This window comes from Eretmochelys imbricata, chromosome 1 (assembly GCF_965152235.1).
Source record: "Eretmochelys imbricata isolate rEreImb1 chromosome 1, rEreImb1.hap1, whole genome shotgun sequence".
In the NCBI taxonomy this organism is placed as follows: Eukaryota; Metazoa; Chordata; order Testudines; family Cheloniidae; genus Eretmochelys; species Eretmochelys imbricata.
In genome coordinates this window covers 952,362-978,368 of record NC_135572.1, presented here as the reverse complement: position 1 = coordinate 978,368, position 26,007 = coordinate 952,362, and the positions used below count along the sequence as shown (strand labels likewise).

Below are 26,007 nucleotides of genomic sequence, written 5' to 3'. Positions count from 1 at the left end.
ACCTGGTGTCCAAGGTAAGTCACTCTGTTTAGGCCTATTTGACACTTCTTAGCCTTAACAGTTAGTCCTGCCTCCCTTATGCGCTCAAAGACTTTTTGTAGATGCTCCAGGTGTTCTGCCCAGGAATCCGAAAAGATGGCCACATCTTCAAGGTAGGCAACTGCATATTCTCCTAATCCCACTAGGAGACCATCTACAAATCTTTGGAAGGTGGCGGGGGCATTTCGCAGCCCAAAAGGGAGGACATTAAATTCATACAGCCCGAGATGGGTGGTGAAGGCTGACCTTCCCTTGGCGGATTCATCTAGTGGTACCTGCCAGTACCTCTTGGTTAAGTCCAAGGTAGAGATGAACTGGGCCCATCCCAGTTTCTCTAATACTTCATCTGTGTGTGGCATTGGATAGTTGTCTGGGCGAGTTACAGCATTTACATTACAGTAGTCCACGCAAAAATGTCTCTCCCCATCTGGTTTGGGAACTAGAACCACTGGAGATGCCCATGCACTTCCAGAGGGGCGGATTACACCCATCTGTAACATATCCTGGATCTCCCATTCTATAGCAGTTTTATCTTGAGGAGACACCCGGTGAGGTTGGACTCTAATTGGGTGAGCATTACCTGTGTCAATGGAGTGGTATGCCCGTTCAATCAGTCCTGGGGTGGCTGAGAACGTCGGCGCATAGCTAGTGCACAGCTCCTGGATCTGCTGTCGCTGCATACGCCCAAGGGTCATGGAGAGGTTCCCCTCTTCCATGCCACCAGCACTTTTCCCTTCGTAGTAGACACCTTCAGGCCACTCAGCGTCCTCTCCTCCCTGGGCTGTAAACTGACAGACCTTAAATTCTCTGCAATAAAAGGGCTTTAGAGAATTAATCTGCTACACCTTAGGCTTTCGATTGGAGGTGGGGGATGCAATGAGATAATTAACAGCTCCCAGGTTCTCCCGGACCGTGAATGGCCCTTCCCACGATGCTTCCATTTTATGGGTCTGGAGCGCCTTTAAGACCATGACCTGGTCTCCTACTTGGAAGGAATGCTCTCTGGCATGCTTATCATACCAGGCTTTTTGCTCGTTTTGAGCATCTTGTAAGTTTTCTTTACCAAGGGATAGAGAGGTTCGAAGGGTGTTTTGTAGGTTGGTTACAAAGTCCAGAATGTTAGTTCCTGGAGAAGGTGTAAACCCCTCCCATTGCTGCTTCACCAACTGCAATGGCCCCTTAACCTCATGGCCAGATACAAGTTCAAATGGGGAAAACCCTAAACTGGGGTGTGGTACAGCTCTGCAGGCAAAGAGCAACTGCTGCAACACTAGGTCCCAATCATTGGAGTGCTCATTTACGAATTTGCGTATCATGGCCCCCAAAGTTCCATTAAACTTCTCCACCAGGCCATTTGTTTGATGGTGGTAAGGGGTGGCAACCAAGCGACTTACCCCATGAGCTTCCGAAAGGCTTTCCATAGTTCCTGCCATGAACTTAGTTCCTGCATCTGTGAGGATGTCGGAGGCACACACTTTTAGCCATGGGTGCTGCTTAGAGCTACTGCTTCCGGCCATCAGGTGGCAAATCCATGGAAGTCAGTATGTACTGCTTTCCTCTGGGTGTCTTTTTCCAAAAAAGGACCCAGAATATCCACAGCTACTCGCTGAAAGAGAACCTCAGTGATGGGGAGTGGCTGGAGAGGGGCTTTGACCTGCTCTTGGGGTTTTCCCACTCTTTGGCACACCTCACAAGACCGGACATAGATAGAGACATCCTTGCCCCTTCCCTCCCAGTGGAAGGACTTCCCCAAATGGTTTTTGGTTCTGTTCACCCCAGCATGGCCACTAGGATGATTGTGGGCTAAGTTCAAGAGCTTTTCCCGGTACTTAGTTGGAACTACCAACTGTCTCTGAGGATGCCAGTCTTCCTGGTGTCCACCAGAAAGAGTTTCCTTTTATAAAAGTCCTTTTTCTACAGCAAACCTGGATCGATTAGAAGAGCTGAGAGGCAGTGGGTTGCTCCGTGCTGCCGTCCAAGCTCTCTGGAGACTTTCATCTGCTTCCTGTTCAGTCTGAAACTGTTCCCTTGATGCTGGAGACATCAGTTCCTCATTGGATTGTGGACCTATGCTTGGTCCCTCTGGAAGCGATGTAGGGAATGGGGCTGTTTCCGTTGACTATGAACCGCTCTCCACTGGTGCCCTATGTTGGGATTCAGGCTCTGGCTGAGCCTGTTGGGTAGGGTTATGGGCTGCTGCCTGTTCAGGTTCGGTGGGGCCCTCTGGTGTTGAGGTTGCAAGTACTGGATTCAGTGCTGGCAATGGTTCTGCTGCTGGTTGTTCTGCCGATTCCGGTTCTGGGACTGACTCTGTCTGGGTCTCTGTGACTGGATCCACTACTGCTGTTGCAGACGTTGGCATGGGGTCCGGTTCCATCACCTCTGCCTGGGTCTCTGGTAACACAGACTGGGCCCTGGTAGAAATCTCAGGAAGAGGGAGAGGTGTGTAGGCTTGCTTAGCCTGGCTGCGGGTGACCATTCCCACCCTCTTGGCTAACTTCACATGACTGGCCAAGTCTTCCCCTAGCAGCATGGGGATGGGATAATCATTATAGACTGCAAATGTCCACGTTCCTGACCAGCCCTTGTACTAGTCCGGCAACTTGGCTGTAGCAAGTCAAAAGAGTTTGACTTGAAGGGTTGAATCGTCACTTGGACCTCTGGGTCGATGAATTTGGGGTCCACTAAGGAAGCATGGACAGCCAACACTTGTGCTCCGGTGTCCCTTCACGCTGTAACCTTCTTCCCACTCACACTCACAGTTTCCCTCCTCTCTGAGGGTATCTGAGAGGCATCTGGGCCTGAGGACCTTTGGTGTGACCCCGGTGCAATGAACTGTAATCTGTTGGGGTTCTTGGGGCAGTTGGCCTTTACATGCCCCCTCTCGTTACATTTAAAACATCTCCCAGCTGACTGGTCACTGGGGCGAGGTGCGTTGATGGAGAAAAGTGTGGTGGGACGATAAGGTGTCTGGTGTGCTCCTTGGGGTGTAGTTGGAGCCTTGGGCTGCCCCCAGTAGTACAGTGTGGTCTGAGGGTGTCCCTTCTGGTATCCGCTCAAACTGTGACCAGGGTTGTTCCTCTCTCCTCCCTCCACCCGTTTTGTTCTGGTTTGCCCCACCTCTCTGGTGGTCTGGGACTGTTCGTATTGATCAGCATAAGAAACAAGATTTTCTGCTGAGTCCATTTTCTTATTCCATACTCACTGTTTTATATCATCCTGGGACATATTCAGGAATTGCTCCTGTATCATCAAATCCCGCATTCCTCCAAAGCTAGTTACATCCCGTCCTTTCAGCCATTCATCAAACAGATCTGTTATCTGGTTTACATAAGCCACATTACTTAGTCCAGGCCCTCTCTTAAGGGCTCTAAATTTTACTCTGTAAGTTTCAGGTGTAACTTGAAATTGTTTTAAAACCAAATCCTTAAATATATTATAGTCAGACGCCTCATCAATTGGCATTTTATTGAATAAGTCCAGAGCTCTTCCAGTCAATTTTGCGACCAATGTGGTCATCTGGTGAGCATCAGGAATTTGATGGAGTATGCACAGTCTCTCAAAGGTAAGAAAATATTCAGCAATATCACTGGATTCATCATACTGTGGGCATAGTCGCTCCCATTTGGTGATTGTTGGGAAAGGATTGTTAGGGATATTCGGTATATTCTGCTGAGCCCTTGCCTTCTCTATCTATAGTGCATGCTTCCTCTCTTTTCCCCTCTCCTCCATTTATTTTTCTTTTCCCTCCATAGCTCTCTGGTGGGGAGCCTCTTCTCAGGCCATTTCTGCCTCCCTAGCAGCTTTTTCTCTGGCCACTTGTGCATCAATCTCCATCTGTCTGAGTTCTACCTGTCTTTCATGTTCCTTCTGTCTTTCCTCAGCTTCAAATCTGGCTAATTCCAGTTTCAGTTGGACATTGCGTTCTGTCATCCTAGCCTCTCCGTGTTTAACCCAGCTATACCCAAGAGTTAGAAAGAAAAAAAAACCTGCTTGTGAATTCCCAATTTGCTGTGCTGTAAGCTGATACCTTTGCCTTGGATAGCTGTTCCCAGCCAACAGAAAAATCCTTTTGTTAACACAACTAACACCTCTGCCTCCAGACAATGAAACAGAAAAAGCTCTAGCTGCTTTCAGTTAAAAAAAAAAAAACCTCTTCAGGTCTGTGCTTTTGGTTCAAAATGATCCCACCGCTCTGCCACCATGTCAGGGTTCCCTCCCCACTCTGAACTATAGGGTACAAATGTGGGGACCCACATGAAAGACCCTCTAAGCTTATTTTAATCAGCTTAGGGTAAAAGCTTTCCCAAGGCAAAAATTCCACCTTGTCCTTGAACAGTACGCTTCCACCACCAAGTGACTTAGACAAAGAACAGGGAAAGGACCACTTGGAGTTCCTATTTCCCCAAAATATCCCCCCAAGCCCTTACACCCCCTTTCCTGGGGAGGCTTGCAAATAAACAAGATGAGCACAGACCAGCCTTAGATTTTTAAGACCCAAAAAACCCAATCAGATTCTTAAAAAACAGACTTTATTTGAAGAACAAAATAAGATAAGAGAAGAACTCTGTAAGAGCAGAATGGAAGATAATCTTACAGGCAGTCAGATTCAAAACACAGAGAATCCCTCTAGGCAAAACTGTAAGTTACAAAAAGACACAAAAACAAGAATACACATTTCCTCCAGCACAGCGAATTTCACAAGCCAAAAAACAAAGAAAACCTAACGCATTTTCTAGCTAGATTACTTACTAACTTTACAGGAGTTGGAAGGCTTGCATCCTTGATCTGTTCCCGGCAAAGGTATCACACAGACAGACAAAAAATTCTCCCCACCCCCTCCCCCCCGCCTCCAGGTATGAAAGTATCTTGTCCCCTCATTGTTCATTTTGGGTCAGGTGCCAGCCAGGTAACCTGAGTTTCTTAACCCTTTACAGGTAAAAGGACTTTGCCTCTGGCCAGGAGGGATTTTATAGCACTGTACACAGAAAGGTGGTTACCCTTCCCTTCATATTTATGACACACCCTGGTGTCCCAGTGGCCATTCCAGGGACTGGATGGGAGCTGGCACCCCCTGGAAAGGAAAGTCTCCATGTCCCAGTGGTCAGCCCTGAGGCTGGATCGGAGCAGGCACCCCCTGAGGAGAAAGGTCCCATGTCCCAGTGGCCAGACTGGGGGCTAAATAAGAGCCAGTGCCCCATAGAGGGGAAAGGCCCCATGTCCTAGTAGCCAGACCTGGGTCTGGATGGGAGCTGGCACCACTTACAGGGGAAAGGCCCCGTGTCCCAGTGACTGGCCCTGACGCTGGATCAGAGCAAGCACCCCATAGAGGGGGAAAGACTCGTTTCTTTGCACCCCATAATTCTTTATGGAAATACACTTATGAACGTATATATGACATAACTGGAATATGGTTTATGCTACATATGCCATGTAACATATTTCTGCAAAGGTTATGATCGACTGAATATATTCATCCTATTTGTATGCATGTGTCATTTTTGTATTTGAAGTTATGAATATTCGCTGTGTACTTGTTTGAGTTTAAGTAACCTTAGTAAAGTATTTGGTCAGCTTCTTGAGAAAGGAATGTGCAAGTTAAGTGCCCAATCAAGAAACACTTAACTTACAATAAAAACAGGAGTACTTGTGGCACCTTAGAGATGAACAAATTTATTAGAGCATAAGCTTTCGTGGGCTACAGCCCACTTCATCGGATGCATTGAATGGAACATATTGTAAAAAGATATATATACACATACAGAGAAGGTTGAATTTGCCACACAAACTGTAAGAGGCTAATTAGTTAAGATGAGCTATTATTCTTCCCAGCAAGTTAAAGAAGTATGGGCTGGATGAATGGACTATAAGGTGGATAGAAAGCTGGCTAGATTGTCAGGCTCAACGAGTAGTGATCAATGGCTCCATATCTAGTTGGCAGCCGGTATCAAGTGGAGTGCCCCAGGGGTCGGTCCTGGGGCCAGTTTTGTTCAATATCTTCATTAATGATCTGGAGGATGGTGTGGATTGCACCCGCAGCAAGTTTGCAGAGTACACTAAACTGGGAGGAGAGGTAGATACGCTGGAGGGGAGGGATAGGATACAGAGGGACCTAGACAAATTAGAGGATTGGGCTAAAAGAAATCTGATGAGGTTCAACAAGGACAAGTGCAGAGTCCTGCACTTAGGAAGGAAGAATCCCATGCACCGCTACAGACTAGGGACCAAATGGCTCGGCAGCAGTTCTGCAGAAAAGGACCTAGGGGTGACAGTGGACGAGAAGCTGGATATGAGTCAGCAGTGTGCCCTTGTTGCCAAGAAGGCCAATGGCATTTTGGGATGTATAAGTAGGGGCATAGCGAGCAGATCGAGGGACGTGATCGTTCCCCTCTATTCGACATTGGTGAGGCCTCATCTGGAGTACTGTGTCCAGTTTTGGGCCCCACACTACAAGAAGGATGTGGATAAATTGGAGAGAGTCCAGCGAAGGGCAACAAAAATAATTAGGGGTCTAGAACACATGACTTATGAGGAGAGCCTGAGGGAGCTGGGATTGTTTAGCCTGCAGAAGAGAAGAATGAGGGGGGATTTGATAGCTGCTTTCAACTACCTGAAAGGGCGTTCCAAAGAGGATGGCTCTAGACTGTTCTCAATGGTAGCAGATGACAGAACGAGGAGTAATGGCCTCAAGTTGCAGTGCGGGAGGTTTAGATTGGATATTAGGAAAAACTTTTTCACTAAGAGGGTGGTGAAACACTGGAATGCGTTGCCTAGGGAGGTGGTGGAATCTCCTTCCTTGGAAGTTTTTAAGGTCAGGCTTGACAAAGCCCTGGCTGGGATGATTTAACTGGGAATTGGTCCTGCTTCGAGCAGGGGGTTGGACTAGATGACCTTCAGGGGTCCCTTCCAACCCTGATATTCTATGATTCTATGATTCTATGATTCTAAGTACCTGAAAGGGGGTTCCAAAAAGAATGGATCTAGACTGTTCTCAGTGGGAGCAGATGACAGAACGAGGAGTAATGGTCTCATGTTGCAGTGGGGGAGGTTTAGGTTGGATATTAGGAAAAACTTTTTTACTAGGAAGGTGGTAAAACACTGGAATGCGTTACCTAGGGAGGTGGTGGAATCTTCTTCCTTAGAAGTTTTTAAGGTCAGGCTTGACAAAGCCCTGGCTGGGATGATTTAATTGGGGATCGGTCCTGCTTTGAGCAGGGGGTTGGACTCGATGACCTCCTGAGTTCCCTTCCAACCCTGATATTCTATGATTCTATGATCAGCAGGAGAAAAAAAACTTTTGTAGTGATAATCAAGATGGCTCATTTAGACAGTTGACAAGAAGGTGTGAGGATACTTAACATGTGGAAATAGATTCAATATGTGTAATGACCCAGGCACTCCCAGTCTCTATTGAAACCCAGGTTAATGGTATCTAGTTTGCATATTAATTCAAGCTCAGCAGTTTCTTGTTGGAGTCTGTTTTTGAAGCTTTTCTGTTGAAGAATTGCCACCCTTAAGTCTTTTACTGAGTGGCCAGAGAGTTTGAAGTGTTCTCCTACCGGTTTTTGAATGTTATGATTCCTGATGTCAGATTTGTGTCCATTTATTTTTTTGCATAGAGACTGTCCAGTTTGGCCAATGTACATGGCAGAGGGGCATTGCTGGCACATAATGGTATAGAATCATAGAATAGCAGGGTTGGAAGGGACCTCAGGAGGTCGTCTAGTCCAACCCCCTGCTCAAAGCAGGACCAATCCCCAACTAAATCATCCCAGCCAGGGCTTTGTCAAGCCTGACCTTAAAAATATCTAAGGAAGGAGATTGGAACACTCCAATCCACATAAGAAGTCTTCCTGGAGACATTCAAGACAGCATGTGGGTGATGGCTGCTGCCTGTAAAAACTGAGTCATGCATGGACATGTGACTTGCCCATGTGACTCCAAAATTCCATCTTGGAGCTGGATTTTGCATGGGAGAGAGGAGGGGGTCTCCACCAACAAGAGACCACTCTGTTTTTGTCTTCAGCTGGCTCAAGAGATAGCCTCTCCACCCCCAAGGATACCTGAAAAAAACTGGAAAAAGGACAATAACCACAGGGGGTGTGAGTGATTGCTGGACCCAGACTAGAAGGAGACTAGTCTGTAAAAGAAGCTTACGGGAACATCTCTGAGGGTGAGAGTTCATCTTTCTGTTATTGCTTGGAATCACTTAAATCCTACTTCTCGTATTTAATAAAATCACTTTTTACCTATTAATGAACCCAGAGTATGTATTAATACCGAGGGAGGGGGGAAACAGCTGTGCATATCTATCAGTGCTGTAGAGAGAGAACAATTTATGAGTTTACCCTGTATAAGCTTTATACAGAGTAATAAGGATTTAGTTGGGGTTTGGACCCCACTGGGAGCTGGGCATCTGAGCGTTGGAGACAGGAACATTTCTTAAGCTGTTTTCAGTTAAGCCTGCAGCCTTTTGGGGGACATTGTTCAGACCTGGGTATGGGTTTGTAGCAGGCTAGTGTGTCTGGCTCAACAAGGCAGGGTACTGAAGTCCTAAGCTGGCAGGGAAAACAGACTCAGAGGTAGTCAAAGCACATCAGGTGGCAGTCCCAAAGAGGGTTTCTGTGATCCAACCCATCACAGTGTTCCAGTGGACAGCCCTGAGGGCAGATGGGAGCCGGCACCCCCTGGAGGGGAAAGGTCCTGTGACCCAATGGCCAGCCCTGTGGCTGGGTGGGAGCTGGTGCCTCAAAGAGGGGAAAGGCCCCATGTCCCTGTGGCCAGCCATGGGGTTGGATCACAGCCGGCACCCCATTGTGGGGAAAGACCCCGTGTCCCAGTGGCCAGCCCTGGCGTTGGAAGCAAGGCAAGAAGAAAGGCGAAACGCTTGGAGGTGGAAGAGGAAAGAGAGGCAAAGCACTTGGAGGAGGAAGAGAGCAGAGAGGAGAAGCGCTTGGAGGTGGAGCTAGAGGTAAAACACATAAAGCTGGAAAGGGCTAAACTGGGTCCAGCAGGTAACCCTAACAGTCCTTCTCCAGGTACCACTCCCCATTCCAAGAAATTCCCCACATCCAGCCCAGACAGCCCTAAGGACTTAGACCAGGAGCTCTGTCCTCAGCATGCTGCTGCTGTAACATGCAGGAACGTGGCTGCGTCCCTGGGAGAGGAAGAGGCGATGTGGTCACACTGGGGGAGATATGCTGCACTAAGAGGGCCAGCACATCTCGGGAAGCTGTTCACAATCAGTAGTGAAAAGAAAACCCCATCTTGTGCGTGTCAGAGAACTAATTAGCTGATCACAACCAACATGGTTCCAGACTTTAATCTGGCATCAGACCCTACAAATCCAAACCATTTCAGAGCTCACCTGCCATCCAGGGCATCCAAGCTCTTCTCCTTATGAGACGCCTCCAGTTTCTCCCGGCTGTGCATGAGCTCAGAGCTCTTCAGGGAAGCTGCTTTTTCAGGCGCCAGCTTTGTGCTGCAGACAGACACAATAAAACAGGAATTTTGTTAGTCCACCAGCGAGGGGGGTAGGGGGGCAGCAGCATTAGCTATGGCAGACAGGCCTCTAATTCCATGGCTTTGAAATCCCATTGGCACCGGGAGGTTTTCAGCATTTCAAACCCCTTCCATTGGCAGCCATTTTGCATGCAGCAGAGTATTTTGCTCTGCTGCATGCAGCTGCTGATGGAATTATATGCAGAAGAATTAAGGCTGCTGCCAGACCCAAGCCATGGACTTTCTCTACATTTTCAGCAGGTCTGTGAAATCTCTTACCCTGCTGGCTTGCTAAAACAAATAGCAGGAGAGGGAAAGAGCTGGAGGAAGTGAGCTGGCTGTTAGGAGAGTGTTTGAACTTGTAGAAAAGCTTATGTAGAGATGGTCTTTATAACTACAGTGTGAAACAGGAGCTCAGGGCGACAGAGACCGCACCAGGCACCTTGCTTTGGAGCTCAGTGGAGACTTAACATTTGGCTCTTATTGGAGGGAAATGACGTTTGAGAGAAATGCTACGGGCCAGCTTCCCCGCTGGTGTCAATAAGCAAGCATCCTTCCACAGGAGCGACGCTGGCTCACGCCGCTGAGGATCTAGCCTGTTTCACAGGTAGCTGGGTCACTTCCACAGCTCTTTCCGGTCGCCCAGCTGCTGTCCAAGCTGTCAACTCACTTGGGAGCAGAGGAAAGGCTGAGATTTACCCCTCCCCCACTGTCCATTTTCTAGGGTTTTGCATTTTCTTGACAGGGCGGAGCGGGAGGAAGCAGCTTCGTTCGACCAGAGACCCGAGGGACACTCTGGGGCAGTCAGGAGTGGCTGTGCATAAACATTTCTGCTTGAGTGCAAGGTTTCCTTTGGGGGTGAGTTTGTCACCCAGCTGTGAGCTCCTATAAATCACCCAAACCACTAGCCAAATCAGCCCCCTCTACGGTTCCACGCCTCCGGTCTCAGGCCGAATGCAAAGTGGAAGGAACCGCCGCCGTCCCAGACCCCAGACACATCTCCAGCAACACCCGCCCTCGGCCGTAAGCCGCAGCTGCCTCCCATCCAAGTTTCTTATCTGCTATCACCAGGCTTACCAGGCAGAAGTGCGCAGCGTGAGCAGGGCCCCAGGGCTGCCCGCAGAGGGTTATCGCCCGAGGCCAGAGAAACGGCGCTTCCTCTTCGTACGGCTGGATACTGCCGTGGAGTCTGGGCTCCTCGGCGCGACAAGGAAATCAACCAGACAGAGCCTACAAGGGACACGCACAGCAGAGGAGCAGAAGAAGCAGCACGGAAGCAGGTGACTAATTAAAGACACCGAGACTGGGACGATGACTAACAAAGCGGAGCTGGGGAGACAGCGGTTCGGGGCAGTGCTGAGGAAGGACGCTTCGCCAGGAACCCTGTCAGGCAATTTAGACGTGCGTCTGCACCACAAAATCCAGTTGTGATCGCGGGCGGTGGGTAGAATAGGCCAGGGCAGACTCAGCACTGCGGCCGACCCGCTGCCAGACACCTGGGCCACAGTAGCCCCACCCCATCCCCGAGGCCCCCGCTGCCTGCAGCTCCTCCACTCCACCCCCACCTCCGGAGGTCCCCACGGCTCTCGCCGTGTCCCTCCTCCTCCTCGGGGCCGGGGGAGTGAGGAGGGACGCGGAGAGCCAGTGGTTTGGCCAGCGGAGAGCCTTTGGGGGCCAGGGGGCCAGTACTTTGCAGGGGCTGGCGGCTCAGGCCAGTACTGGGGGGGGGGGGGCTGGCGGCTTGGGCCGGCACTGGTGGGGGGGCTGGCCTGGCACTTGGGGGGTTGGCAGCTTGGGCCAGTGCTGGTGGGGGGGCAGTGGCTCAGCTGTGAGGGTCGTCAGGGGCACGGGGGTTGGTAGCTCAGTGTGGTGCTGAGGCCAGCCTGGCACTTGGGGGGGCTGGCAGATGGGCCCAGTGCTCGGGGTGGTGGCAGTATATCGGGGGGGCTGGTGGCTTGGCCCCATATGGCTGGGGCGGGTGGGCCAGGGCTCCTCCGGTCATGGGGGGGCCCCTCAGGGCTTCTCCTGTTAGGAAGGTAGGATTTTGGGGTGCTGGCATGTGGGGCTGGGGCCTTTGGGCAGAAGGGGCAGGGACGGGGGGCTAGCCTCCACAAAGCAGGGGTTCACCTGCTGCCCATGGCTGTAATCATTAGGTCCCCGCAGGGTTTAACCACGCCTGGCCAACATGAGGGCAGACTAAACTTGGCCTCATCTTCACTGATGTGGCTGGCATCGCAGCAGCTAAGCCAGCCAATAATTAGGGCCCTACCAAACTGATGGCCAGGAAAAACATGTCACGGACCGTAAAATCTGGTCTCCCCCTGTGAAATCTGGTCATGTGTGTGCTTTTCCCGTACACTATACAAATTTCACGGGGGAGACGAGCGTTTCTCAAATTGGAGGTCCTGACCACAGTTGTCAACTTTCATGCAGTAAATAAGCACCCGGACTTTCACAATAAGCCAGAATTCAAGATAATCCCATTTCAAAACAAGGCCAAAACAAGCCAGTCCCTGGGAAGCCCAACACTCTATGGGACTAGAGCCCCCCGCGTGCAGTCTGGGACTGTGGTGGGCCTGCTCTGCACCCGACTCTCTCCCCTGCTTACCCCTGCTTGCCCCCTTGTCCCCCCTCGCCGGGAGCCAACCAAAATAAAAGAAGCAACAAGCCAAAAACTAGCCAACAAGCAACGCACAAGCCAATTAAGCCAGAAACAAGCCCAGTTTCTGTGTTTTTCTCACGGGTTTGGCATGTTTGGTCCTGACCGAAAAGGGGATTGCAGGGGGGTCGCAAGGTTATTTGAGGGGCGGTCGCGGCATCGCCACCCTTCCTTCTGCGTTTCTGCCTTCGGAGCCGGGTGGCTGGAGCGCGGCGGCTGCTGCCTGAGGGCCCAGCTCTGGAGTCAGCAGCCCAGAAGCGAGGCCGGCGACCCTGTGCGGTGCCCTGCGTCCTGCCGGGCTGCGGCTGACGGTGTCTCGGCCTTCTGCACTGGGCTCCCAGCCAGCAGCCGCGCAGACCCCCCACCCCACACGATAACCTTGTGACCCCCACCACTCCTTTTTGGGTCAGGGCCCTCCAGTTACAGCACCGTGACCTTTCAGATTTAAGGAGCCGACAGCATGACAGGTACGCTTTTTAAAATCCCGTGACCGTGAAAGTGGCCAGAGGGGAGCGTGACTGCGGTCGGGCCCCAGCTGCAACGTCTGGCTGCGACGGAGCCGGCTCCTTCCCCTTCCCCTTGCAGGCAGTGGGGCTTGCACAGAGAGGCCCAGGGAGCAACGTCCAGCCCCAAGATCCGGGGCCCAGGCTGGATCGTTGCCATGGCAGCAGGAAGGCCCGGCATTGCCACCCACTGCGGGAAGGCCAGGGCGGGGGAAAGGGACCACGACCGGCGGCCCCTCCGTCTGCACGGCAGCACCTCCCGGGCGCCAGACGAGGCGGCGGAACGGAGGCCTGAGGGCTGGAAGCAGCCTGCTGCGCACACCCCTCCAGGTGCGACACCGTATTTACGCCATCCCCACGGTGGGGATTTGCGAGACCTGAGCCCAGGTCGGCGGAGCTCCAAGCAGGCAGCGCTTCACGCCAGCCCCCGACAGCCTCAGCAGAGCCCCACCCAGCCGCGGCAGGAAGTGACACCCACGCCGCCCCTCCCGCGAACTCTGATTGGCCCAGACCGATTATTTAAGCCGGGAGAGAGTGCAGGAAATCGTCTGTGTGCTCGGCAGATCCCAGATCTGCTGCCCAGATGGCCCTTGCCTTGCTCCTGGTCCCCACTTCTGCACCCTGCCCAGCCCTGCGGTTCCTGGCTACTGATTCTAGCCTGACCCTGGGCTCTGGACTGCGGCTACCGACTCCGGCTTAATCCCTCAGGCCTGGCTGCTTCCGGCTCGAACCACTGAACCCGGCTGCCTACACCCTGCCCTGCAGAGCTTGCACTCTCCAGTCAAGAGGCAGAGAGAGGCGGGCGCGCAGGGAGGAGTTCTAAGGAAAAGGCAATTCGCAGCAGGGTGCGGACGAAGCTTGTGAGTGGCCAATATCCACGTTAGGTCTGAATCGGAGTCCAGACTGGGCAGAAGCAGCGAGCACTGGAGAAGAAGGGTGGGGTGTGGCAGAGAAGCACTCCATTGTGTAGTCTGCGGAAGGCTGGGATACTGTGGTCTCCTTCAGATTACTTGGTGTCATAAATATAAAGGGAAGGGTAACCACCTTTCTGTATACAGTGCTAGAAAATCCCTCCTGGCCAGAGGCAAAATCCTTTCACCTGTAAAGGGTTAAGAAGCTCAGCTAACCTGGCTGGCACCTGACCCAAGGACCAATAAGGAAACAAGATACTTTCAAATCTTGGTTGGGTAAGGCTTTTGTTGTGCTCTTTGTTTAGGTGGTTGTTCTCTCTTGGGACTGAGAGAGGCCAGGCAGAAATCCATCTTCTCCCACCCATCCTAATCCAAGTCTCCAATATTGCAACCAGTATAGGTAAGCCAGGCAAGGTGGATTAGTTCATCTTTTGTTTTATGTGAATTTTCCCTGTGTTAAGAGGGAGGTTTATTCCTGTTTTCTGTAACTTTAAGGTTTTGCCCCGAGGGGGATCCTCTGTGTTTTGAATCTGAATACCCTAGAAAGTATTTTCCAGCCTGATTTTACAGAGATGATTCTTTTACCTTTTCTCAAATTAAAATTCTTTTAAGAACCGGATTGATTTTTCATCGTTCTTAAGATCCAAGGGTTTGGGTCTGCGTTCACATGTACCAATTGGTGAGGATTATTATCAAGCCTTCCCCAGGAAAGGGGATGTAGGGCTTGGGGGGATATTTTGGGGGAAGACATCTCCAAGTGGGCTCTTTCCCTGTTCTTTGTTTAATGCACTTGGTGGTGGCAGCATACGATTCAAGGCCAAGGCAAAGTTTGTACTTTGGGGAAGTTTTTAACCTAAGCTGGTAAGAATAAGCTTAGGGGGTCTTTCATGCGGGTCCCCACATCTGTACGCCAGAGTTCAGTTTGGGGAGGGAACCCTGACATGGTGGCAGAGCGGTGGGATCATTTTGAACCAAAAGCACAGACCTGAAGAGGGGTTTTTTTAAGCTGAGAGCAGCTAGAGGGTTTTCTGTCTATTTACCTGGAGACTGAGGTGTTCGTTTTTTCACAAAGGGATTTTTCTTTTTTGAGCCGGGTTTTTCTCTACCTAAAGGCAGGGTAGTCAACCTCCTGCAGGGAAATTCACAAGTTTTTTGTTTTGTTTGTTTTTTTCCGAACTCTCCGGTATAGCTAGAGTTACGCACAAGAAAGCAGGAAAATGACTACCAGCGAAGCAGCGAATAAACTAGAGCTGGCAGGGCCGGTGCAACCACGCGGCAAACTAGGCGGTCGCCTGGGGCGCCAAGTGCTTGGGGGCGGCGGTGGAGCGGAGGTGAGCTGGGGCAGGGGGGCGCGGGGAGGGCTGCCTGCAGCAAGTAACGGGGGTGGGGGCGCGCAGGAGAACCGCTCCCTGCCCCAGCTCACCTCTGCTCCGCCTCCTCCCCTGAGCCCCGCCCCGCTCTGCTTCTCTCCCTCCCTGGCTTGCCGCCAACAGCTGATTGGCTCCGCAAGCCTGGGAGGCGGGAGAAGCGGCGGCGTGCTCGGGGAGGAGGCGGAGCAGAGGTGACCTGGGGCGGGGAGCTGCTGCACATGGCTCCCCGGGCCGAGGGGGGGGAGGGGGCGGTGGGGAGCTGCCGTGGGGGGGCTCCCCAGGCTGAGGGGGGGGCGGCGGCAGGGAGCTGCCACGGTGGGGGCGCCTCAGGGCAGAGGGGGGGACAGGGAGCTGCCATGTGGGGGGGCGGTGCAAGGTGGAAGTTTTGCCTAGGGCGTGAAACCTCCTTGCACCGGCCCTGAGAGCTGGTCAGATTCAAAGCTGAAGAGAAACAAAAAGAGCATGATAGACAGATGGCCTTAAGGCACTTGGAAGTGAAGGCAGAAAAAGCCAGGGTGGAGGCAGAGGAAGCTGCCCACAAGAGAGCTATGAAGGAGAAGGAAAAAGAGAGGAAGCACATGGAGGAAGAGAAGGAAAAAGAGAGGAAGCATGCACTGGAGATGGACAAGGCAAAGGCTCAGCAGAATATCCCAACAAACCCTAGCAATCCTTCTCCAGGTACCACTTCCCATCCCAGAAAGTTCCCCACCTACAAGGCAGGCGATGAGACTGAGGCCTTCTTAGAAAACTTTGAAAGGGCCTGCCTTGGGTACAGAATCTCTACCGACCAATACATGGTAGAGCTGAGGCCACAGCTCAGTGGACCCTTAGCTGAGGTGGCAGCTGAAATGCCTAAGGACCACATGAACAAGTATGACCTGTTTAAATCCAAGGCGAGAGTCAGAATGGGGCTAAAACCTGAGCGTTCCCGTCGGCGGTTCAGAGCCCTAAGGTGGAAACCAGACGTGTCATTTACCCGACATGCCTACCACATTGTGAAACATTGGGATGCCTGGATATCAGGAGCAAGTGTTGAATCTCCAGTAAATTTGCCCTTCCTAATGCAAATGGAACAGTTCTTAGAGGGTGTTCCTGAGGAAATAGAAAGATACATCCTAGATGGGAAGCCCAAAACTGTAATCGAGGCAGGAGAGATTGGAGCCAGATGGGTGGAGGTGGCAGAGAAGAAGAAAACTGGTTGCAGTTGGAGAGGAGACCAGAAGGGACAACCCCAGATCACACTCTATTACCGGGGGCCGCCCAAGGCCCCACCTACCTCCCAAAGAACCCTCCAGCCACCTTATCGTCCCGCCACCCCGTTCTCCAGCAACCCGCCTCGCCCCAGTGACCCGTCAGCTGGACAATGTTTTAAATGTAACGAGCCGGGGCATGTAAAGGCCAACTGCCCCAAGAACCCCAACAGATTACAGTTCATTGGACCGGGATCACCCCAGAGGTCCTCAGGCCCAGTTACCTCCCAGATACCCTTGGAGCAGAGGGAAACTGTGAGTGTGGGCGGGAAGAAGGTCACCGCGTGGAGGGACACCGGAGCACAAGTGTCGGCTATCCATCAATCCTTAGTGGACCCCAACTTAATCAACCCAGAGGCCCAAGTGACGATTCAACCCTTCAGGTTCAACTCTTTCAATTTGCCTACAGCCAAGTTGCCTGTCCAGTACAAGGGTTGGTCAGGAACGTGGACTTTTGCAGTCTATGATGATTATCCCATCCCCATGCTGCTGGGGGAAGACTTGGCCAACCATGTGAAGCTGGCCAAGAAGGTGGGAATGGTCAACTTCAGCCAGACAAAGCCAGCTTCCACACCTATCCCTCTTCCTGAGCCTTCTAACAGGGCCCCGTCTGTGTTACCAGAGACCCAGATGGAGGTGGTAGAACCGGATCCCCTGCCAACAACTGCAATGGCAGTAGTGGATCCAGCCCCAGAGACCCAGCGAAAGCCAGTACCTGAACCGGAACCAGCGGAGCAACCAACACCAGACCCATTGCCAGCCCTGAGTCCAGCACTTGCAACCCCGTCTACAGCTCCAATACCAGAGGGCACCACTGAGCCTGCCCTGGCAGCAGCAGATAACCCTACACAAGAGGCTCAGCCAGAGCCTGAACACCAACATAGTGCCCCAGCGGAGAGCAGTTCCCAGTCAACGGAAACAGCCCCATCCCCTACATCGCTTCCAGAGGGAGCAAGCCCAGGTCCACAATCCAATGAGGAACTGATGTCTCCAGCATCAAGGGAACAGTTCCAGATCGAACAGGAAGCAGATGAAAGCCTCCAGAGAGCTTGGACGGCAGCACGGAGCAAACCACTGCCTCTCAGCTCTTCTGATCGATTCAGGTTTGTTGTAGAAAGGGGACTTTTATACAAGGAAACTCTTTCTGGTGGACACCAGGAAGACTGGCATCCTCAGAGACAGTTGGTAGTTCCAACTAAGTACCAGGTCAAGCTCTTGAGCTTAGCCCTCGATCACCCGAGTGGCCATGCTGGGGTGAACAGGACCAAAGACCGTTTTGGGGGGTCATTCCACTGGGAGGGAATGGGCAAGGATGTTTCTACTTATGTCCGGTCTTGTGAGGTGTGCCAAAGAGTGGGAAAACCCCAAGAGCAGGTCAAAGCCCCTCTCCAGCCACTCTCCATCACTGAAGTTCAATCTCAGCGGGTAGCTGTGGATATTCTGGGTCCTTTTTTGTAAAAAGACACCCAGAGGAAAGCAGGGCATACTGACTGTCATGGATTTTGCCCCCCAATGGCCAGAAGCAGTAGCTCTAAGCAACACCAGGGCTAAAAGTGTGTGCCAGGCACTAGCAGACATTTTTGCCAGGGTAGGTTGGCCCTCCGACATCCTCACAGATGCAGGGACTAATATCCTGGCAGGAACTATGGAAAACCTTTGGGAAGCTCATGGGGTAAATCACTTGGTTGCCACTCCTTACCACCATCAAACAAATGGCATGGTGGAGAAGTTTAATGGAACTTTGGGGGCCATGATACGTAAATTCGTAAATGAGCACTCCAATGATTGGGACCTAGTGTTGCAGCAGTTGCTCTTTGCCTACAGAGCTGTACCACATCCCAGTTTAGGGTTTTCACCATTTGAACTTGTATATGGCCGTGAGGTTAAGGGGTCATTACAGTTGGGGAAGCAGCAAGGGGAGAGGTTTACGCCTTCTCCAGGAACTAACATTCTGGACTTTGTAACCAACCTTCAAAACACCTTCCGCGACTCTTTAGCCCTTGCAAAAGAAAACCTAAAAGATGCTCAGGAAGAGCAAAAAGCCTGGTATGATAAACATGCCAGAGAGCGTTCCTTCAAAGCAGGAGACCAGGTCATGGTCTTAAAGGCGCTCCAGGCCCATAAAATGGAAGCATCGTGGGAAGGGCCATTCACGGTCCAGGAGCGCCTGGGAGCTGTTAATTATCTCATTGCATCCCCCACCTCCAATCGAAAGCCTAAGGTGTACCCTATTAATTCTCTAAAGCCCTTTTATTCCAGAGAGTTAAAGGTTTGTCAGTTTACAGCCCAGGGAGGAGACGACGCTGAGTGGCCCCAAGGTGTCTACTACGAAGGGAAATGTGCTGGTGGCATGGAAGAAGTGAACCTCTCCATGACCCTTGGGCGTATGCAGGGACAGCAGATCCAGGAGCTGTGCACTAGCTACGCGACTGACTGAACGGGCATACCACTCCATTGACACAGGTAATGCTCGCCCAATTAGGGTCCAACCTTACCGGGTGTCTCCTTAAGCTAAAACTGCTATAGAACGGGAGATCCAGGATATGTTACAGATGGGTGTAATCCGCCCCTCTGAAAGTGCATGGGCATCTCCAGTGGTTCTAGTTCCCAAACCAGATGGGGAGATACGTTTTTGCGTGGACTACCATAAGCTAAATGCTGTAACTCGCCCAGACAACTATCCAATGCCACGCACAGATGAACTATTAGAAAAACTGGGACAGGCCCAGTTCATCTCTACCTTGGACTTAACCAAGGGGTACTGGCAAGTACCGCTAGATGAATCCGCCAAGGAAAGGTCAGCCTTCACCACCCATCTCGGGCTGTATGAATTTAATGTCCTCCCTTTTGGGCTGCGAAATGCCCCCACCACCTTCCAAAGACTTGTAGATGGTCTCCTAGCGGGATTAGGAGAATATGCAGTCACCTACCTTGATGATGTGGCCATATTTTCAGATTCCTGGGCAGAAAACCTGGAGCATCTACAAAAAGTCTTCAAGCGCATAAAAGAGGCAAGACTAACTGTTAAGGCTAAGAAGTGTCAAATAGGCCTAAACAGAGTGACTTACCTTGGACACCAGGTGGGTCAAGGAACTATTAACCCCGTACAGGTGAAAGTGGATGCTATCCAAAAGTGGCCTGTCCCAAAGTCAAGGAAACAGGTTCAATCCTTCTTAGGCTTGGCCGGATATTACAGGCAATTTGTACTGCACTGCAGCGAAATCACCGCCCCACTGACAGACCTAACCAAAAAGAAACAGCCAAATGCCGTTCAGTGGACTGAAGAGTGTCAGAAGGCCTTTAACCAGCTTCAAGCGACATTCATGTCTGACCCTGTACTAAGGGTCCCAGACTTTGACAAACCGTTCCTAGTAACCACAGATGCGTCCGAGCATGGTGTGGGAGCAGTTTTAATGCAGAAAGGGCCAGATCAAGAATTGCATCCTGTCATGTTTCTCAGCAAGAAGCTGTCTGAGAGGGAAAGCCACTGGCCAGTCAGTGAAAAAGAATGTTACGCCATTGTCTACACTCTGGAAAAGCTACGCCCCTATGTTTGGGGACAGCGTTTCCACCTGCAAACCGACCATGCTGAGCTGAATTGGTTGCATACCACCAAGGGAAATAACAAGAAACCTCTTTGGTGGAGTTTAGCTCTCCAAGATTTTGATTTTGACATCCAACACATTTCAGGAGTTCCTTACGAAGTGGCTGATGCACTCTCCCGTGAAAGTTTCCCAGAATCAACTAGTTAAAATCATCCTTGAAATGTAGGTTTCAGAGTAGCAGCCGTGTTAGTCTGTATTCACAAAAAGAAAAGGAGTATTGCGGCCAGCCCTGGGGCTGGATGGGAGCTGGCACCTCCGAGAGGAGAAAGGCCCCATATCCCAGTGGCCGGACATGGGTGGGGAAAGGCCCCATGTCCCAGTGGCCGGCCCTGTCGATGGATGGGAGCCTGAGACCCTTAGAGAGGAAAGGGTTGTGTCCCAGTGGCCAGCCCGGGGGCTGGATCAGAGCCGGTGTCCCCTAGAGGGAAAAGGCCCCTGTCAAGGCTGAATCCCCACTCTGGCACTCCGAGTGCAGAAGATGGGGGCTCACAAGGATTTCAAAAATTAATACTGGCCACTCCAGGCTTGTATTAAACTCCCAAGGTTACAGCTTCTCTCTGACCTTGGCTTGGTAAATGCTGCCACCAGCCAAATGCAAAAAACCCCTTGGACCCAGGAAGGAGCACTTGGGAATTCCTCCCTGTGGGGCACCCTCAAGCCCTTTCACCCCTGCCCCTCCGGGGAAGAGCAGAGAAAGAAAACAAAGGAAATCAGCTGTGGCTACCAGCTAATCAAACAACCTGCACAAGCCTCTTGGGATACCAAAAATCCAGTCCTGTTCTTCAAAACGGTACATTTTATTAAAAACAAAAAGGAAGAAAATCCATCTGGACCTTAGGCTTTTGCTAGATTTTAAAAGAGCAATTCCAAAAATCAAGCACCCAAACTAGCTTTCTTGGGGGTCCAGCTTAAAGGTTACAAGCAAACAAAAGCATCTGTGGTTAGCACAGAGGTGTCCACAAGCCCTGATCGCGTCTTTCTAGCCATTCCCGAGTTTTACGTACATAGCTGGGGCTCCAGATAAGTCGGTTGGAGGCAGAAGCGATGGGCTGTAATCAGCCCCAGCTGACGCTGCGTACAGCACAGCTGCCCGAGTCCCTGCAGCCCGAGAACAACAGATAAAGGGAAAGTTTCTTTCCCCATTTTAAAAAGTTCCTTACCATTTTCCACTGCAGGCGTCCGATGAAGTGAGCTGTAGCTCACGAAAGCTTATGCTCAAATAAATTGGTTAGTCTCTAAGGTGCCACAAGTCCTCCTTTTCTTTTTTCTTTTTTCAGAGGCAGGACATGGACAGGCCCAGGTTGGTGACGGCCAGCATGCAGAGGAAATAGTACATGGCCCACGGAGGCTTGGTTCTGTCTTCACGATGAACAGGATGGTGAAGTTCCCCAACACGGCTGCGGTGTACATAGCACAGAAGGGGATGGAGATCCAGACATGAGCCGCCTCTAGGCCAGGAATGCCCAGCAGGATGAAGGTGGAGGGGTTGGTGAAGTCGGTTGTGCTGGAATCAGACATGGAGGCAGGGAGAACGTGTCCAACTCTGAGGCAGAACGGTGTCTCCTGCGTGTACCGTAGGGTGCAGGGTGATGGTCGCTTTACAAATGCCTAGATGGAAAGACAATGTGAATATGAGACACTACATACACTAGCAGAGACTGTTCTCGCGAGTGAAGTAGATTGGTTGCTCTTCATACACTGAGAAATGACATTCTTATTATTTAAATAAATGAATTTTGAACAACTGACCCTTCTTATGCCAATTCAATATATGATGATGCTCCATGCATCAATAATTCTTACATGTCTTAGTGGGGAAACCTTAAGAGGCGCCAACAGGAAACACGAGTGTGAATATTGGTTATCAATCATTGTTCCTTAACACAATGAAAGCCAGGCTAGAGAATCCATGTAGGCAGTTCCCATTTTTCATCTGGTTGCTTAAAATATGAGAGGAGAGAAAACCCAAACCTTTGCCAAGACGTGCCAGGGGAAACATCCCAACTAGAAAACACCTCAGAGAAAGGGCCTGGGCATCACTGATAACAGCTCCGGAGAAACACCCGCTCATTCACAGCAGTGGCCAAAAGAAAAACAATATCTGGATGCCTTTGGAATGGAATGGAAACTAACCTGCTCTGGATATGTGCTCAGTTTTGGTTACCTGGTCTCTATAAATGATCTAGCAAATAAAAAGGGGATTTCCAAGACAGGCTCTGAGAATGGGGAGGCTGCCATATGTGGACAGACTGAAAAGTCTGAGGCTGCTTAGAGAAGAGACAAACAAGGGGGCATATAATAGAGGACAGCAAAATAAAGAACGGAACTGATTACATTCAAATGGAGAAACAGAGAAGAACACCGAACCTGTACTTTCTATAGACACTTGGTGCTTTTAAAGTGCTAATTCCCCAAAGCTGAGGAAAACTCTCATCAAAACTGATTGGAAGGAAATAATTAGACAAAAAATGGGAATGCAAATTGAGAGTGTTTTTTAAAAAGAGATCATGAGATAGCAAGAAAGGCATGATTGCTCCGTCAAGATGCTGAAAACCTTTGGCTAAAAAGCCGGTCCAGTTGCAAAGTGAAGGCAGTAATTAGGGTGGGGAAGATATATGTATATTGTTAAGGAAAAATTAGCACATGTGACTCCATTTTGGTTTGGGGCCCACCATTGTCTAAAAGCAAGCACATCATGCACCAGGAGGAGTGTTCGTAACAATATCAATGGGGAAAAGGGAAAATAGCCAGCAACACATAACGGAAGTTATGAAAACTGATAAGGGACACTGAAGACATCAGGGGAAAATCCAAAGCTGGCAGGCTGAGGATTACAAAAAGGAGGTTATTAAGTATATTAAGAACAAAAGGAATCCTAGAAAAGTTTTAGGGAAATTCCTTTGTTATATGTAAAGTATTAAAAAAAAATTAAGGTACTATTTAAAACAAAGATTTGCGAAGGTTAGGAAGCAATGGAAAAGCTGGTATGGAATTAGTTCAAGAAAAAAATTCGATAATATAAGTCATGCCATTCAACAACATGGTTTATGCAAAGCCAGTCTTGTCAAATACACCGGATTCCATCCCTTTAATAGAGCACACGTTTGGCTGAGCAAGGGAACCATGCAGATGTAATCGGCTTTGATTTTCCTGAGGCATTTGATATATCAGGGAAAACTCTGAGATAAAATAATTAACACTCTACAATATCAGTCGTGCACAAATAAAATAGACTAAAACTGGTGAACTGACAGATCTCAGAAATCAATTGTTAATCGGCTATTGTCAGTGAACGGGGCTGTTTCTAGTGGCGTTCTGAAGGGATCAGTTCTAGACCCAATGCTAGGCAGTATTTTCATCAAGGATCTGAGAGGACACAGAAAATCACGGCAGATAAAATGTTCAGAAGACCCAAAGATTGGCAGAGTGGTGAAAATGAGGAGGACAGGGCAGGCATACCGACTGATCTGGAGCATTGGTAAGAGTGTCCCATGCAAACGCAATGTTTTAATACAGTCAGATCCAAACGTATCCTTCGTAACAGGCAACGCAGACCTGACCCGCAGTCTTGGACGCTGTATTATGCAATGCAAGGGTCCTGATCAGGATTTAGACGTCATTGTGTAAAACCAGCTCTTTGTGAGCTCCCAGTGTGACGCTGCGGCCAAAAGGGCTGATGTGACCCTTGGCTGCATAAACAGGGGAGTGGTGAGTGCGAGCAGGGGAAGGATTTTACCTCTGCACAGGGCATTGGTGAAACCACATGCATCAATTTCTGAGGCCCACATTTGGCCTGCCCTGGGGCCGGACGGGATCGGGCGCCCCCTGGAGGGGAAAGTGCCCGGGGCCGGGTGGGATCTGGCGCCCCCTGGAGGGGAAAGGGCCCGGGGCCGGGCGGGATCTGGCGTCCCCTGGAGGGGAAAGGGCCCTGGGGCCGGATGGGATCTGGCGCCCCCTGGAGGGGAAAGGGCCCGGGGCCGGACGGGATCGGGCGCCCCCTGGAGGGGAAAGGGCCCGGGGCCGGACGGGATCGGGCGCCCCCTGGCGGGGAAAGGGCCCGGGGCCGGGCGGGATCGGGCGCCCCCTGGAGGGGAAAGGGCCCGGGGCCGGGCGGGATCGGGCGCCCCCTGGAGGGGAAAGGGCCCGGGGCCAGGCGGGATCGGGCACCCCCTGGAGGAGAAAGGGCCCTGGGGCCGGATGGGATCTGGCGCCCCCTGGAGGGGAAAGGGCCCGGGGCCGGACGGGATCGGGCGCCCCCTGGCGGGGAAAGGGCCCGGGGCCGGGCGGGATCGGGCGCCCCCTGGCGGGGAAAGGGCCCGGGACCGGGCAGGATCTGGCGCCCCCTGGAGGGGAAAGGGCCCGGGGCCGGGCGGGATCGGGCGCCCCCTGGAGGGGAAAGGGCCCGGAGCCGGGCGGGATCGGGCGCCCCCTGGCGGGGAAAGGGCCCGGGGCCGGGCGGGATCGGGCGCCCCCTGGCGGGGAAAGGGCCCGGGGCCGGGCGGGATCGGGCGCCCCCCGGCGGGGAAAGGGCCCGGGGCCGGGCGGGATCGGGCGCCCCCTGGCGGGGAAAGGGCCCGGGGCCGGGCGGGATCCGGCGCCCCCTGGAGGGGAAAGGGCCCGGGGCCGGGCGGGATCGGGCGCCCCCTGGCGGGGAAAGGGCCCGGGGCCGGGCGGGATCGGGCGCCCCCTGGCGGGGAAAGGGCCCGGGGCCGGGCGGGATCGGGCGCCCCCCGGCGGGGAAAGGGCCCGGGGCCGGGCGGGATCGGGCGCCCCCTGGCGGGGAAAGGCCGCGCGCCAGTGTGGCTCGCACTCGGTGTGAAGCTGTTTCTGGCCCAGGGAGCTCGTTTCCTTCCCTTCTCCGCGGCTGGGCTCCTCTCCCGGCCCGGCCCGGCCCGGCCCGGCCCGCTCCGCGGTTCCCTGCCTCCACCCCGCGCTCCGCTCTGCGATGCTTCGGGCTCAGATCCCTGGTGCCCCGCTCGCAATGGCCCGGCCCGGCCCGATCTCCCTGCACCGCCCGGGCCCTCCTGACCCACCCCGCACGGAGCCTGCACCCCCCCCCGCACCGCTCCCCCGACCCCCCGGACCCCCGCACCGCCCCCCGCGATCTCCCTGCACCGCCCGGGCCCTCCTGACCCACCCCGCACGGAGCCTGCACCCCCCCCCCCGCACCGCCCCCCGCGATCTCCCCGCACCGCCTGGGCCCTCCTGACCCACCCCACACGGAGCCTGCACCCCCCCCCCGCACCGCTCCCCCGACCCCCCGGACCCCCGCACCGCCCCCCGCGATCTCCCCGCACCGGCCCCCCCCTCACCGAGCTTGCACCGCCCCCCCGCACCGCCCGGGCCCTCCTGACCCACCCCGCACCGAGCCTGCACCCCCCCCCGCACCGCTCCCCCGACCCCCCGGACCCCCGCACCGCCCCCCGCGATCTCCCCGCACCGGCCCCCCCCGCACCGAGCTTGCACCGCCCCCCCGCACCGCCCGGGCCCTCCTGACCCACCCCGCACCGAGCTTGCACCGCCCCCCCGCACCGCCCGGGCCCTTCTGCACCGCCCCCCCCAGCACCAGCCCCCGGACCCCCCCGCAGCGCCAGCCTGTGCCGGGTGCTGGCCCTGGAGCCACGCGGCCCCCCCGCACCCCCCTCCTGGGCAGGAGCGAGCCGGGGCAGCGCGGGTGCGGGGCCAATCGCAGCCCCCCCGTGAGCCCCATGCCGGGGGGGGGGCGCAGCCGTGGGGCGGGGGGTGCAGCCCTGCCTAGGGGTGTCGGGGGGTTCACTCTCCGTCTCTCCCCAGAGCCCGGCTCAGCTCAGGGTCCTGCCCGGGGCCCGGCACGGGGGGCCGCTCGCGGGGCTGCTAGGCTGGGGGGCAGCCGGGGTCCCCGGGGCTACGGGGTGGGGGCTCGGGTCGCAACCGACGGGGCCCCCCAGCCCGGCGCACGTCCCGCGGGGCCCTTCCTCCCCCAGAGCCACGGCCCGCGCCAGGGTCTCGGGGGACGGGGTGGGGGGCGGAGCTGCTCCTGGGGGGGAGCCCCAGCCCTGCGCCTGGCCCCCAGCCCGGCCCCACCTGGCAGCCGCTCAGACACCCCCCCCCCCCGGGGAACGCAGCGCCCCGCACCAAACTCCAGGGGCGCAGCTGGCTGGATCGGGGCCGGCGCCCCCCAGAGGGGAAA

General features: G+C 53.3%; 1 protein-coding gene across 2 annotated transcripts; it reads left to right on the top strand.

Moving 5' to 3' along the window:
* Nucleotides 1-15,325: 15,325 nt before the first annotated feature.
* Nucleotides 15,326-21,586, top strand: LOC144261186 (uncharacterized). 2 transcript variants are annotated; one of them, XM_077810506.1, is made up of 3 exons: nucleotides 15,326-17,336; nucleotides 18,493-18,696; nucleotides 21,116-21,586. In XM_077810506.1, exons 1-2 carry the CDS (start codon nucleotides 15,457-15,459, stop codon nucleotides 18,668-18,670), a joined length of 2,058 nt encoding a protein of 685 aa, XP_077666632.1. In that variant the 5' UTR covers nucleotides 15,326-15,456; the 3' UTR covers nucleotides 18,671-18,696; nucleotides 21,116-21,586. The 2 variants fall into 2 exon arrangements, with proteins under 2 accessions (XP_077666632.1, XP_077666715.1); XM_077810589.1 differs by lacking the exon at nucleotides 21,116-21,586 and having other exon boundaries at nucleotides 18,519-18,689.
* Nucleotides 21,587-26,007: the final 4,421 nt, after the last annotated feature.